Genomic DNA, 14,253 nt, shown 5'->3' on the forward strand with positions numbered 1-14,253 from the left:
AATACTGTTGTGTTCAGTTTAAAAGGTAAAAACAGCATACTGCAATGGCCATACAGCATGTTACTAAAAAATACATTCTATAAACCATGAATTGTACATTGTTCATGCAATAGCTGTTGATTAATAATATAACAATTGCCTTTGGTTGAGGTCAATTCGATTTTATCAACATAGAGAAGCAAATTTGAACTCGTATTTTGTCCTCAGTCAATATACTTTTCTTAAAATGTAGTTCAATATAATCTCTACGACCTCAAAGACAGGCTATGAAAGTATATTTTTTTCATAAATTTCATAGTGGTACAGGAACCTAAACGATTTTTTGATTCTGATCAGATGACAGTTCAATTGAATGATTATTGGAATACCATATATATTTAGCGTCCGAATTTTGTTGTATGCCTTTACATTATCTCTCTCTCTTTCTGTCTGTCTCTTGAAATAATTCAAACCAGAAAACCAACGACCTTAGTAAGGAAAAAGAGATCCACGAGCTATAGCGGGATTTGTAATAGAGAAATCAGGTACATGCAAAACTACTCTCTCTCTCTCTCTCTCTCTCTCTCTCTCTCTCTCTCTCTCTCTCTCTCTCTCTCTCTCTCTCTCTCTCTCTCTCTCTCTCTCTGTCTCTTTCTCCTCTCTCTCTCTTGAAATAATTCAAACCAGAAAACCAACGACCTTATTTATTACAAATCATAAATGAAAACCAAACATACTGGATAGCACCAACTGAAGGACCAGCACATACAAGGTAGGAACAGGGTTTACCAAATACGTGTGAGTACTCAACCCTTCCAATCTGAAAGTACGCGCTGACTCTTAAAAACTTGTAACAAATAAATTCAAACTAACATAATTCAGATTCGTTGGCGTTGGAAACCAGTTAAATCACACAAATGATAAAATATTTAGACAGACGGAGATGGAACAAAAACGCCAGGAGCTATTGAACCAAATTTACTGCCTGAACTTAGCATTTGAAAAAATCCCCCCTTAACATTATCATTTTTAAATATATACGTATATTCAGTTCATATAAAAAAAAATGAGAATAAATTTTTCGAAACACTAAGAATTTTCTTATTCCAGACATAGATTACCTTAGCCGTATTAGACATACAATTTTGGAATTTTGAGATCTCAATCCCCTTTCAACTTTGAACTTCTTTAGCTGTATACCTATTTTGATCTGAGCGTCACTGATGTGTCTTATGTAAACGACACGCTGGTCTGGCGTATTAAATTATAAGTTTGGTACCTTTGATAAATATGATAGACCACTTTAAAATTAAATCTACTTATTTCTATATAATTAAGGACGTTATATTTTGTAGAATGTCTCGTGAGAAATCAAAATGCCACTATTAAAACCGGGTTCCTTATTTGGTGTCCATGTAGCAAAACAATTTGATTGTATTGGATTAGGGTTTATTGATCGACCGTATGGTGAAAAGGGTAAGCAATTTGGAAACATTTTTCTATTGGAACAAGTTATGTTTATGTTCCATAAGGTTTAAAATGAGAGAGATTCTGGTGGTTCTTTTTCTGTATTTTAGAAGTTGGATGTTAGATGATTGGATTAATACATGAAAGCTGCTTTTCTGCTTTCAACGATATATACACTAGTTGCCAGATTTATATATATGACGAGACCAAATTAAAAAAGTGAGACAACTTCCGATTGCCAGTCATGATATACAGTCAGTATCAGTCACACCTGATGAAAAGACCACCTGTATGAACAAAACGCTGTGTTATACAATTATAAACCATCGATTTTAGAACATGCACTTTTTAGATCTAGATTTTGCTCTCCGTATAGTGATCTCGTAATGTAGATTGTACTATGATTTGTTGTGATACGATATTTGCACTTTGGTACTAAGTGAGAAAGACGTAATAAACTTGAAAATATGAGTATTTGCAAGCAAAAACAAGGGAAAGAGTAAACATATTCTTCTATATCAAGCCAAAAAGTTGCAATTGTCTTACAGAAACTATATATCGTCATCTGTATTTCAATATGTGCCTGAATGAAGGTAAAAACGGTCAAATTCAGAAACTTTTCGTCAGTTTTTGTCTTTTTCAATTTCTTCAAGAAGAGACACTCAATCCTATCAAACTAAGTTATAGTGACTTTTTTAATCAGTCCAAGATCTTACTAGTACTTATGCTTACCGAAGCAATAAGCTGATCAAGGTCATGCTTACAACCAGTCCGTATATGTTTTATTTCTTTTAAAGAGTTAGACCAATGTTACATTTCAGATAATGTACAAAAACAACCAACGATCTTATGATCTTATTTGAATCAATCATATTAACTATGCAAACACTATGATACTAAGATTATGACAACCAGATGGCTATATATGTGTTTTTGTTTTTCACAAATTAAGACTAATAATAGTTTTCATTACTTTAAATATTTATAGATTGTGTAATATTAAAAATATTTCACCCAGATTATTAATAAAACGACATAAATTAGGCCAGTAGTGTTCTCGTTTGAATTGGTTTACGTTTGTTATTTCGGGGCCTTTTATGGCCGACTATACAGAATGGCCTACGCTCATTTTTGAAGGCCGTACGGTGACCTATAGTTGATTTATATTGTGTAATTTGGTTTCTTGTGGAGAGTTGTCTCATTTGCAATCATTCCACATCTTCTTTTTATAATTATTCATGATTGGCGTTTTAGCGGTCAATGCTATATTTAGTTGCCAAATCTTACTTTTGTATTTATTTTGTAGGGGAATGCAGATATAGATTTAAAGATAGGCTGAAGGATCATTTACTTTGTTTAAGAGATGGTCAATGCTAATGAATATCATTTATTCAAAAAGTCATTACGTACATGTATTTTATCATTTCAAAACAAAAGATTGTGTATTACTCAACTATAGTTCATGCTGTAAATACAATGGTGTGTCGTATCCCTAAACTTTTGTAGCACTTTGCCTCAATCTTTATCTACATATCAATCGGTCTCAAATAAAATCTAGTATCCGGACTTATATGCTCAAAATACGTGTTAGCCTTTGGTCCCTAAGAGGAGACCTGACGAACCCGAATTTTTCGATGACGTTTTTATTTTACTTAAATATACTATCTACAAGTTTTTTTTTTGTAACGTTTAGCTTCTTCAATAGATATAGAATAGAGTATACAAAATAAGCAATAGAGTAAAATGTTTCAAAAACTATTAACCCGGTTAAAGGTTTTGACATAATGTTTCCCGAATTTGTTCATACTTACATTTTTGTATCTTACATTAAAAAATGACGTCATTGAAACTTTGCATTGCTTAGGATTTTCTCGTGGTAAAGTAAAACAGAAAATATCTAAAACAGAAATTCAACAAATGTTTAAATCTGATAACTATATGTCTTCTTATATCTAATACTAAACAAGACACAACATAGAAAACTAAAGACAAAGCAACACGAATCCCACCAAAATTTAGGGTGATCTTCAGGTGCTCTCGAAGTGTAAGCAGAACCTGCTACACACCTGCTTCATTTTAAAACTGTTTGATAGTTCTTTCAATTGCAATCATTCTTATCTCCTTATTTAACGTTATATTTGATATTTGGTTCACTTTTGGCCCTTTGTCTATCTAAATTTTCAAGTTTCCTTCTTCAATCCCAAAATGTGATTCGAAGTTTGAATTACGGTTAATTAGGTTTTATCAGCATCTACCTATTAAGCTCATGCTGTAGTTCTGTCCGCTTGTTACTGTGGAGAATTTTTAAATGACGAGCCACATCAGGTCATGTTGACCGTCAATTCGGAGCTCAGGAATTTTCTTCTGGAGACAAAATGTGACATGTTTGATGGCAGAATGTTAACTCTTCCCAACAAACCCTTCTTTTTATGAGGAGTTAAATATAGGTTGACCACTCGGCAGATTTCTATTAATTTTACATCGTCTTTCAGTGGCATGAGATACCATTACTAGACGTTACGTAAACAACAATGTATCATCCATACTTTTTAGTTCAAATTGCTGCTACCTTTTTGGCGCTTTGCTTCTCTGAGTGTCATGATAACTGTGTGAATGACTTGTCTATGCTCTTTCAATTTATGAGTATACATAGTAAAGCTATCTTTTTTTTTATCTTAGCATTTATTGGTCTCGATTGGCATAGCTTTTCTCGTTTATGAGTTGTTTCGTAAAGTTTGTGATGTAAATATTTTTATGAGTATTTCACTCATATCTCCTTCTAAATGGAACGAAATACAATACACGCATACCAGTATTATGTACCAAAAAAAAACACTTGATAAGTAGGTTTTAGTGCTGTAGGATTTTTTTTTAATTTTGAATCATTTATGTATTTCGCAGTAACTGGGACGTCCAGTTTCATTGTGTAGAAGACCCATTGGAGACCTTGGCCTGTTTTCTGATTTTGGACAGATTATTTGTTTCTTTGACACAACCCCTGTTTCCATTTTCAGTTTTCTTTTATTGCGTATGAGAATAAGAACTAGATATGACCCTAAACATTCAAAAAGTTATTTTCTAATTTGCAATCATTCCACAATTCTTCATATTTACATCAAATGCTCCTGTAGATTTATCAGTCTCTGGTCAATAAGTTACTTCCCTGCAACATGTATAACATTTACGACATATCTGACATCTTCAACTATATATACATCGTCAGTAGAAATCTAGTCTTAAAAAAGGATATTCTTTAATGCATCCCTTTGGCGATATAACAAGAAATGTACTATCCGAAACTAATTTCAGTGAATTCAACATGTTCAATATCTTCGATTTTATTTTTACAAAGTCTTGAAATAAGTGTTGTTCATAGATCCATATTGGTCTTTCTGACGACAAAAAGGTAGATTGCGTTTAAAAGTGTAGAATAAAATCTTTAGAGCCGGTGATAAATCAACAGCTGTCTGTCTACCACTAGTGAATTTATCCAACATTTCGTTGTTTTGGTGATGGTCTGCAGAATAGCAAGAGAACAATAAAATTTGGTCTCGAACGCTCCTGTTGATTGGAAATGCAGAAAACAGCTTCGGCTGCATAACAATTATTCCCCTGCACTCAATTATATTCTAATAATTTATTTCTGCTACGTAGTTTACATCGTTCTTGCAGACAATTTTTGTATGATATTGCAGTGTTCGCCTGTTTTGTTTTATATAATTGAATCGAAAGACAAATAAAATTAACGGTACCAATTTTCTTGCACCAGATGCGCATTTCGACAATACATATCTGTTCAGTGATGCTCGTAGCCAAAATATTTGAAATCCAAAGCTTATATAAAAGATGAAGAGCTATAATCCAAAAGGTCCACAAAGTATAGCCAAATCCGTGAAAGGAATCAGAGCTTTGCATGAGGGAGATACATTCCTTAATTTATAGTAATTTCTATCATTTTGTAACAGCAAATTTTAATAACACAAACAATCCATATTTTCATGCCAGTACCGAAGTACTGGCTACTGGGCTGGTGATACCCTCGGGGACTAATAGTCCACCAGCAGAGGCATCGACCCAGTGGTAGTAATAAAATTAACGGTACCAATTTTCTTGCACCAGATGCGCATTTCGACAATACATGTCTCTTCAGTGATGCTCGTAGCCAAAATATTTGAAATCCAAAGCTTATATAAAAGATGAAGAGCTATAATCCAAAAGGTCCAAAAAGTATAGCCAAATCCGTGAAAGGAATCAGAGCTTTGCATGAGGGAGATACATTCCTTAATTTATAATAATTTCTATCATTTTGTAACAGCAAATTTTAATAACACAAACAATCCATAAATTTGTTAATGAAAGATAATTCACATCTTTACTATCGATCGGTGCAATTAGTTTGAATTGTTGATAATGTCATTCTACCTCGTTTAATTGGGTAGATTATGGAAACTAATAGAACAGTTTTTTTACCATTTTTTTCAAAAAAAGTCATTTAAATAATGCTACAAACTCAAAGCATACATTTTGTTTTATTGTAAAAACACGACATATTACAATGGATAATAATTAGACACTATATTAAAACAAAGTTTTCATCTTTACAAAATCATTACTTTATAAATCATAATAAAATACATGGCATAATACACACATAAAACACAAAACACAAAAATACCGACTTCCCAGGACAATTCTAAACAGAACGTTCCTGGGCGAATGGCAAAGTCTAAAGTTAATAATCATCACATGAATAGATAGCAACTGTCGTTAAACATGCATTTTGTAATGGAGAAAATAATGAATTTAACCTGGTTTTATAGCTAGCTAAACCTCTCACTTGTACGGCAGTCGCATTTTTTTTTATTATATTGACAGCGTTTTGTGAACAGAACAAACAATTATAATATGTCAAAATTTAAGAAATAGAGGAACATCAATCAACACTATGTATATATGACAAACACAAACAATTATGGCAACAAAGAAACACAAACTTAATATGAACAAAGACAAAACTATTGCAAATGCAAATTTACTGGCGACATAAAACAGATATTTTTTTATTGTTATGCATAAACAAATAAATAATAATAATAAACTAGGGAAAAAATGCACTATTACAGTGTTCATTCACTTCATAACGTTGGCAAAAGTACATTGCAGTTCAATATTGGTTGTTACTAATTGCGCAGATATTTTACCATCATTATAAACCTATTGCACCAATAGTTATAGATTATCGTTGATCATCTCAACAAGATTAATTTTCTTGCTTAAGCCGGGACGGCGAAAGCGAGAAAAGCAATCGAGTTGAGATGACCAATTCTAATCTGTTTATCGCTATTTTACCTATGACGACCTTGCCAATTTCATTAGCAAAGCCACGTGCCTCCTTAGTTTCTAGCGATACTTGTCCATCTCAAGCGAGTAGCATGATAAGAAAAATTATCACAAAAAAAGATCAAAGAAAAAATGCACAAAAAGCGATAATGGTGAATATCATATTGTGTATACTTGCATAGTATTATGAAGCTTTTATAATATGATAATCTGCAAGAGACAATGTTACTACTTTCAGTAGACTTCAAATTTTAAATTCAAATTATTTTTTAAACTGTTTTTTTTTTTAACAATTTACATAAATTCTATTAGTGTTCATTTCAATTAAATTATTCAAGATTATTTTTATTAGTTTGTAGTTAAAGTATCAGACATTGTTAATTGATATAGATAGTTGCAAATTTTACTCTGCTGGTTTGACGTTTACATATTCCGATTTTTGCTTGCTATTTGAGAGGTCTGAAAATAAATATTAGAAAGAATATATTACGGAAAAATGTTTTATGAAAATAAGAAAGTGTTGTGTACATGTATAATGGCAATTCAAACAACAGTAACTATTCATTAGACAACGAAGAAGAATAAGCATTAGTGCGTATTAAGTCTACCAGATACAGTGTACTAGTAATTCCAAAGAACAAACACTTTTGAAAAGAAAACCGATGACACAAACCATGATATGTTGATACTTGTTTAAATAAATTGTATATTTATTGAAATTGTTGTAAGTTTTAAAAAGACTTTAAAACTATTTCCAATCAATTTTGTCATATTGCTGTTTGTTTAATCAAAATAAAAATTAAGGTTTTTTTCTGGCTATTCGAAATAATATAGAAAATGTTGTGCAGTTTTAATATAACCTGCTACGCGAGTTATTCAGTGAGCATCGCATTTTTTATGTTATGTCTTCATGAACATAAAGAAATATTACAGCCATTCTTTAGATAGATTATCACCGATGTGTTGCAATTCAAAAGTAAACCCACAACAACATTTTGAGAGTAATACATGTATATATTGGTATTTGAATACTGTTTTGCAAATAAGACATTCAATTCACTTAATTTTCCGAGTATGTGGTCTTTGTCGTATTCAGAATCGCTTAAAACATTGAAATATATTCCAATGAAGTTGAAAGGTAATGCGTGAAACATTAATACATGTCTTGCAATGCAATTACCAACAATTCATTTTGTTCTTAAAGGACGAGTTCGTTACCTTCTTCAAATAACAAATTTTTCAACATACCATTTTCTTTCAAATCTGTATTTTCGTACGCCCTTCTAGGAACATCATATATCTGTCTGGTGCTAAAAATATTGAAGATAAACAACCATAATATTTCTATAAAGGAGACTTGCTGGTTCGATCATTTCTATGTGAAGAAGTGAAGTAATATATGCGTTTAAGGAGATTTGAAATACACCAGAGGGAATTAACACATTATTGGTTGGTCACTGGGTTGAACGCATATATCATATCAAACATGAAAAGATGAAAGAACAGAAACTGTTAAGTCTATCTCATATCTTAACTGACATATAGAAATTAACAGTAATCTTTGGTTTTGAACAAGACTTTACGACGAATGAGATGATTTAAGATTTCCAATTGTGAATTTTCTCCCGGCTGATATGAAATGACAACATCAATTTTCTTTCATGACTTTCTGGTTACAGAGTGGTGCTTTCTAGGTACAAATTAAATCAAAAGTTCCAAGTATTTAAGGTCTAATCATCCCTTATAAAATTTTGCTGACGTCTTAGTTAGTTAACCGTTACAGATAATCTGTTTCATTTAGGACGACGAATATGTTCATTTTGTCGTTGCCACAAACATGTCCATTTTTTCTCGAATGAAACTTATTATTCCTTTTAAAATTTTATTATGTCTGTTTAGTTCACGCATCACTGTAAATATAACGGACTTGATGAGACTGTCATCAAAGGGAGATGTTTAGCACTATAAAACCAACTTTTATCCACCATTTTCTACATTTGAAAATGCCTGTACCAAGTCAAGAATATGACAGTTCTTGTCCATTCGTTTTTTATGTGTTTTGTCATTTGATTTTGCCATGTGATTATGGACTTTCCGATTAGATTTTCCTCAAAGTTCAGTATTTTTGTATACTTTTTACCGAGTTAGACTTATCACCAGTTTTGTGCTAACATGACCCATACGACAAAGAGCACCGGATGAGCAGGATTTGATTAACCTTCCAATGCATCTGAGATCAGCCATAGTTTTTGATGGGGTTCGTGTGCTCTTTACTTTCTATTTGGTTTTTTTTTGTATATTCATGATGTTGTTCTTTTTATCTAATTGTTTTTGATATGACATTTTCATTTTTCTTGTTGACTAATGAGTTTGAATGTACATTTGTGTTTCCCCCTTTTAATAAGATAAGTTTAATATAACTTACAAATGTAAATCTTTAGTTCTTTGTTTACCTCGTTTAATCGATATCAATCAGACATAACAAATGGCATGAGGTTTGATTTGTCCTTCAGGCTTCAAATATTAAAACCAAACCAAAATATCGACCTTTGCATTGTGAAGTCTATCCCATCTGCGTATTACCTTTTTTTGGTTTTTCCAGTTTGTTTGATTTTTTATTAAATTTTTTTTGCAGAGGGATTATTGTAAGGATCAGGAATACTTTTTTTCATAAAAATTTGTTCAAATGCTACTGTCCATATCCTTTTTCTTTTTTCTTTTTTCTTTTTCTATCAATTCGTATATACCAGTTTATTCTAAGATTCGATTCGTACCTTCAATTATCTAAAGGCAATGAAGAGTTTGTATTGTTCTGTTATTTATCTACTCAACATCGACAACAAATCCTTCTTCTATATAAAGTCAAATTTTGTAGAGAAAGATCAAAAGAAATTAGTGATATTTATATAATTTGATAATTCAATTACCTGTCTGTTTGGTCGCCAACGACATTTTCTGAAATAAAAGCAAAAAATCTTAGTCAGTTAAATATACAATTTTTTACTTACATTTTTATCTCCATGATTAAAAAAGTCAGAATATGTTACAATACAAATTAGATCTAGAATCTTCTTAGTATAAAGTAAAATTCCAGCATTCGTTAGTATGAATTTCTATGTTGTTTAAAATTACAAAATGTAACAAATATCGATGTATGAGAACGAAAACCTTGCAATTACACTACATGCATATTGCAAAATAACAAAAATACCGAACTCTGAGCGGAAATTCCCTAATAGAGGAGAGTAAGACCAGAGGCACATTAAAACTCATTAGTAGAAAATAAACAGACAACACCATGGCTAAAAACGAAAACAGACCAATCGACAAACAATAGTCCAGATAACACAACATAGCAAAATAAAGACTTAGCAACACGAACCCAACACATACTGGGGGTGATCTCATGTGCTCTGGAAGTGTAACCCGAGCCTGCTCCACACTCGGTTAGTTGCTTAGCTTATTACTAACCTATAACGAAGTCTAATTCGATATGTCACATTCGGGTAAAGGGAACGGAATTTAAGTTACTACTTTGAGAACATATCCGTTACCATCAGTGAAACGGGTATCCTATAACGGTCAAACAACTCGTGATGACGTCCGTAAAATTCATGAAGAAATGAATCTTACTTCCTCACTTGGAACTCTTGGTTTAATAACTTCCTTGTGAGCAGCAACACTCGAACAAGGAAAGCGTGATAGGAAATACAACCCTATCGTATCAATTGAGAAATATATCATGTAAAATGTAAATGGCAAAATAAAAAGCTCAAACCAAGCAAACGAATGGGTAACAACTGTCATTTCCTGACTTGGTACAACTATATTTCTAACTTTTAGCACCACCATTTCATCTACTTAGAATATACGGTAATTCAGATCCGGATAAACATTCTACTATAAGGCCCTGCCTATTTTACGAAAAAAAGTAAATAATAAAAATACCAAACTCCAAGGAAATTCAAACGGGAAGTCCTTTATCAAATGGCAAAATCAAAAGCTCAAAGAAATCAAACGAATGCATTTGGAAAATAATGTTCCTGTTTTGGTACAGATATTTCCTCTCAGTTATATGACAGTCACATACACTTTTATTAAATTGACAACAATGTGTGAACAAAACAAACAGACAAGAAGCATTCAAGAATATATTTATCAATCGCATGAACCAAACACATACATTATTTCTGAGTCGACATGAAACTTGCTATATCTGTACCACAATTCATACAAATCCATACACCAGTGTGTTGGGAAACTAATCGGTCCATCAATCTCGGATTGTGACCGTAAATTTATTCAAATGATTGATATGATAAATAAACCTAGTATGTATACCTGTTTGTTGTAGAGTCATTTCTTCATATTTTTGTCCTCTTGCATCGTTATCTCTAACCCTGAAACATCAGTAATATTTTGGTTCAAATTCACTTGTTCTCATAACAAAATATTCAACAGTTGTTTAACTAACCTCGTTTGTTTCAATTTTTACAGCCCTTCTTTTCAAATTAGCAAATCTGAACGTTAAACTGGTGATTATATTTGCAGTATGATATTTCGTGAAAAGTCTAAATGACTAAATGAATTCTCATAATTATTTGCTTGTTTGTGTTCAATTTTAATAAATGAACAGCAATGTACAGTTGGGATTGTATACTTTTTCAGTTGAATGCTGGCTTTGATTTTATGCGTGTTTATGGACTTTCCCTTTTTTCATTATTTTTTGTTATTAACTACAATTTTATACTAATGCTACTAATTAAGAAAGCCATACATACAATCGGAAATAACAGTCTGAACGAAAGTACTACGATGTACGAATTTCTTGATGAAATTATCGATTTACCTAATATATCTGCTTATATTTGGTGACGAGAAGAGAGAGGTTTTCTGCCTTTATTTTCAAATGAAGAATTTATATATAACTGATATAGCAGAAAGACAAGTATATGTTTGTATATTGACAGCATAGATAGTGAAAGGAGGTAGTCTAGAATGTCTGCAATTCTATGTATAATGTTGAATTACTTGTAAGGATTTCAATTAATAAGAACTAGGCTAGTGCCGAAAACATAATGCATTTTTCAATCTTAAGTCAGCATTTCTATAAGTGCTAGATAATTTACAAATACACTATAGGAATACCATTCTTCTAAAGATTTCATGCGTTTGTGCAAAATGGCAACTTTAGCATGGTGTTGTAGAATATATTTTTCATAACCTTAATTAATTAACAAGCAGTTTAAATTAATAATTCGCAGTAAGTATAAGTGACAAATAAATTTACCTGCTTATTTCAGGTCTGTTTTCATTTTCTACAATCATGAACATTTCGAAAATAAAATAACTAATCTACGCAATTAAAATTATTTATTTTTTTATCAAAATGGCATTACCGTTTTACCTTTATAGCTTGCTGTTCGGTTTCAGTCATGGCTCTGTGTTGAAGACCGTACTTCTCCCTATAATGGTTTACCTTCATAAATTGTGACTTTGATGGAGAGTTGTCTCATTGGCATTAATACCACATTTTCTTATATCTGTTGTTCAAAACTACAAATATATCCTCGTCTCATAGATCATAATCATCATCTTAGAATCCACTAATTGATGCACTTAAGTTTTAAAATCTCTAATTTGTAGTTTTTGTATATTATATGTCGTTGTATATCCCTTTATCCTTCGATGTGGTTATTGTTTGTTCCTTTCTATAACTTTTATACTTCTGGTCCTCTCATTATGTTACATAAATAAAAACAAACATGACATAATCATATTTGCGTCTATCTCTTAATTTCTCATTTTGATATAATGTTTGGGAACTGACCTATCGCGATACCCGAGGTCAGTGTTTTGTGTGAATTAAAGTTGATTTGTTATAAATTGTTTCATGCATTAATTGATGCAAAATTTTAGACTACATGAAGAAAGCGTTTTGTAAAGTAAATGTTTCTTAAATGAAAATACAAAAATAACTCGATATATTTTATTGAAGTGGTAGCACAAATTTAAATGCTGTGATTGCAAATTATAATTTCGTCTTTTAAAGAAACTTCCTTCTACAAGTATATACCTAATTCAGGAACACCATTTCCAAGGTGGAGACTCATATCCATATAAGCTCTAATTAGAAAATAAAAACATTTCAATATCTGTTTTCTTAATCAAAGAATTGGATTGTTAAAGAATATTTTAATTTTAATTTCTTATGTGATTTGTATAAATATGATACATTTTGCGGTCGTCATTCTGTTAAGGTTATTATTATCAGGAGCACCGAGGATCATCCCCCGGTTATAGATTGGATCTGTTTTGCTCAGACGTTAGTTTTCTATGTTGTTGTTTTTTTGTACAGTTGTGTGTCCTTTGGTTGTTTTTTCTTCTCTTTATATCATGGTGTTGACGGTTTATTTCGACATATGAGTTTGGATGTGTCTCCTCTTATTTGAAAAAGAAAAAATCTTTGATGATAAAATCTTCTTAGTTGCATGATCATGTCATCTTATATTATAGAAATAAAACTGCTATTTTGAACCGTTATTGTTTTGATAACAAACTTGTAAGGAATCCTTATGTTACAATCTTGATTATAACCATGTTGTGGTTGTATTGTCGCTGGTTTCGTTGACTGAACCATATTTTTACTTACAGTCTAAGGTAAACATGATTTTTGTTTTATCTACATTTTTTTTTTGATGTTTTTTTTTCCTCATAATTTCAAAATATTGAATGTATACCAGAAAGTTTAAACTATGATTACAGATTGTACCTGTTTCCAAATACGTTGTTGACTTTATCTGAAATAAAATCAAATTATGCAATCAATATAAATGTATTACTAAGATGATACATTATTTTTGCAACTAATCGTATTTGACTGAAAATTGATAGATACATGACAATTTATATTTGATGTTGAATTTATCAATGTTTCGGATATGTTTCTATTTCGTTTTATCATGCCACCGTTTGAATATGTCACAAAAAAGTCATATGTTTTACAAATTACGTATTTGTATTATTTTGGTTAAATCATTTTGATTACAAGGGCAGACATTCGATTGTGTAAAACCTCACCAAAGATACCATGCTTCTTATTTAGTTCTTAATATGTTCGAATCAAATTTTCAAATCCAAATCAAAAATAAGTAAATCAGCATTTGAAACCAAACATTACACAAAATTGCGCTACATCAAATTGATCATCAAAACTAGATTGACTGATGAATCACAAATATTTAGAACAACATTCTGATTTTATAAAAATAATTTACCTGTTTCGCTAGCATCAATTTGTAAATGTCTGAAAAATATAAATAGTATATCAATCAATTTTAAGTAGCTTCTTCCTTATATAAACAGAAAACAGGAGGAAACAACTATTTACCAGTTAATGAATAAAATATTTGTTTTGTTGTCCAAGTAAATAATAGGATTAAAATCTTATACGGCAAATTTGTATTT

The 14,253-nt window shown here is 31.2% G+C and overlaps 1 protein-coding gene across 1 annotated transcript in view; it reads right to left on the minus strand.

Annotated features, from left to right (window-relative positions):
- Window positions 1–5,956: 5,956 nt before the first annotated feature.
- Window positions 5,957–14,253, minus strand: part of LOC143075585 (nephrin-like) — a 33,886-nt gene continuing 25,589 nt past the window's right edge. The window contains exons 15-22 of the mRNA XM_076251048.1: window positions 14,064–14,092; window positions 13,559–13,586; window positions 12,863–12,912; window positions 12,077–12,104; window positions 11,128–11,186; window positions 9,714–9,741; window positions 8,035–8,096; window positions 5,957–7,245 (exon numbers count right to left, since the gene is read on the minus strand). Coding sequence (XP_076107163.1) covers window positions 7,190–7,245; window positions 8,035–8,096; window positions 9,714–9,741; window positions 11,128–11,186; window positions 12,077–12,104; window positions 12,863–12,912; window positions 13,559–13,586; window positions 14,064–14,092 — 340 coding nt within the window. The 3' untranslated portion in view covers window positions 5,957–7,189. The remainder of the gene's footprint in view (window positions 7,246–8,034; window positions 8,097–9,713; window positions 9,742–11,127; window positions 11,187–12,076; window positions 12,105–12,862; window positions 12,913–13,558; window positions 13,587–14,063; window positions 14,093–14,253) is intronic.

Source organism: Mytilus galloprovincialis, chromosome 5, assembly GCF_965363235.1.
Source record: "Mytilus galloprovincialis chromosome 5, xbMytGall1.hap1.1, whole genome shotgun sequence".
Classification (NCBI taxonomy): domain Eukaryota; kingdom Metazoa; phylum Mollusca; class Bivalvia; order Mytilida; family Mytilidae; genus Mytilus; species Mytilus galloprovincialis.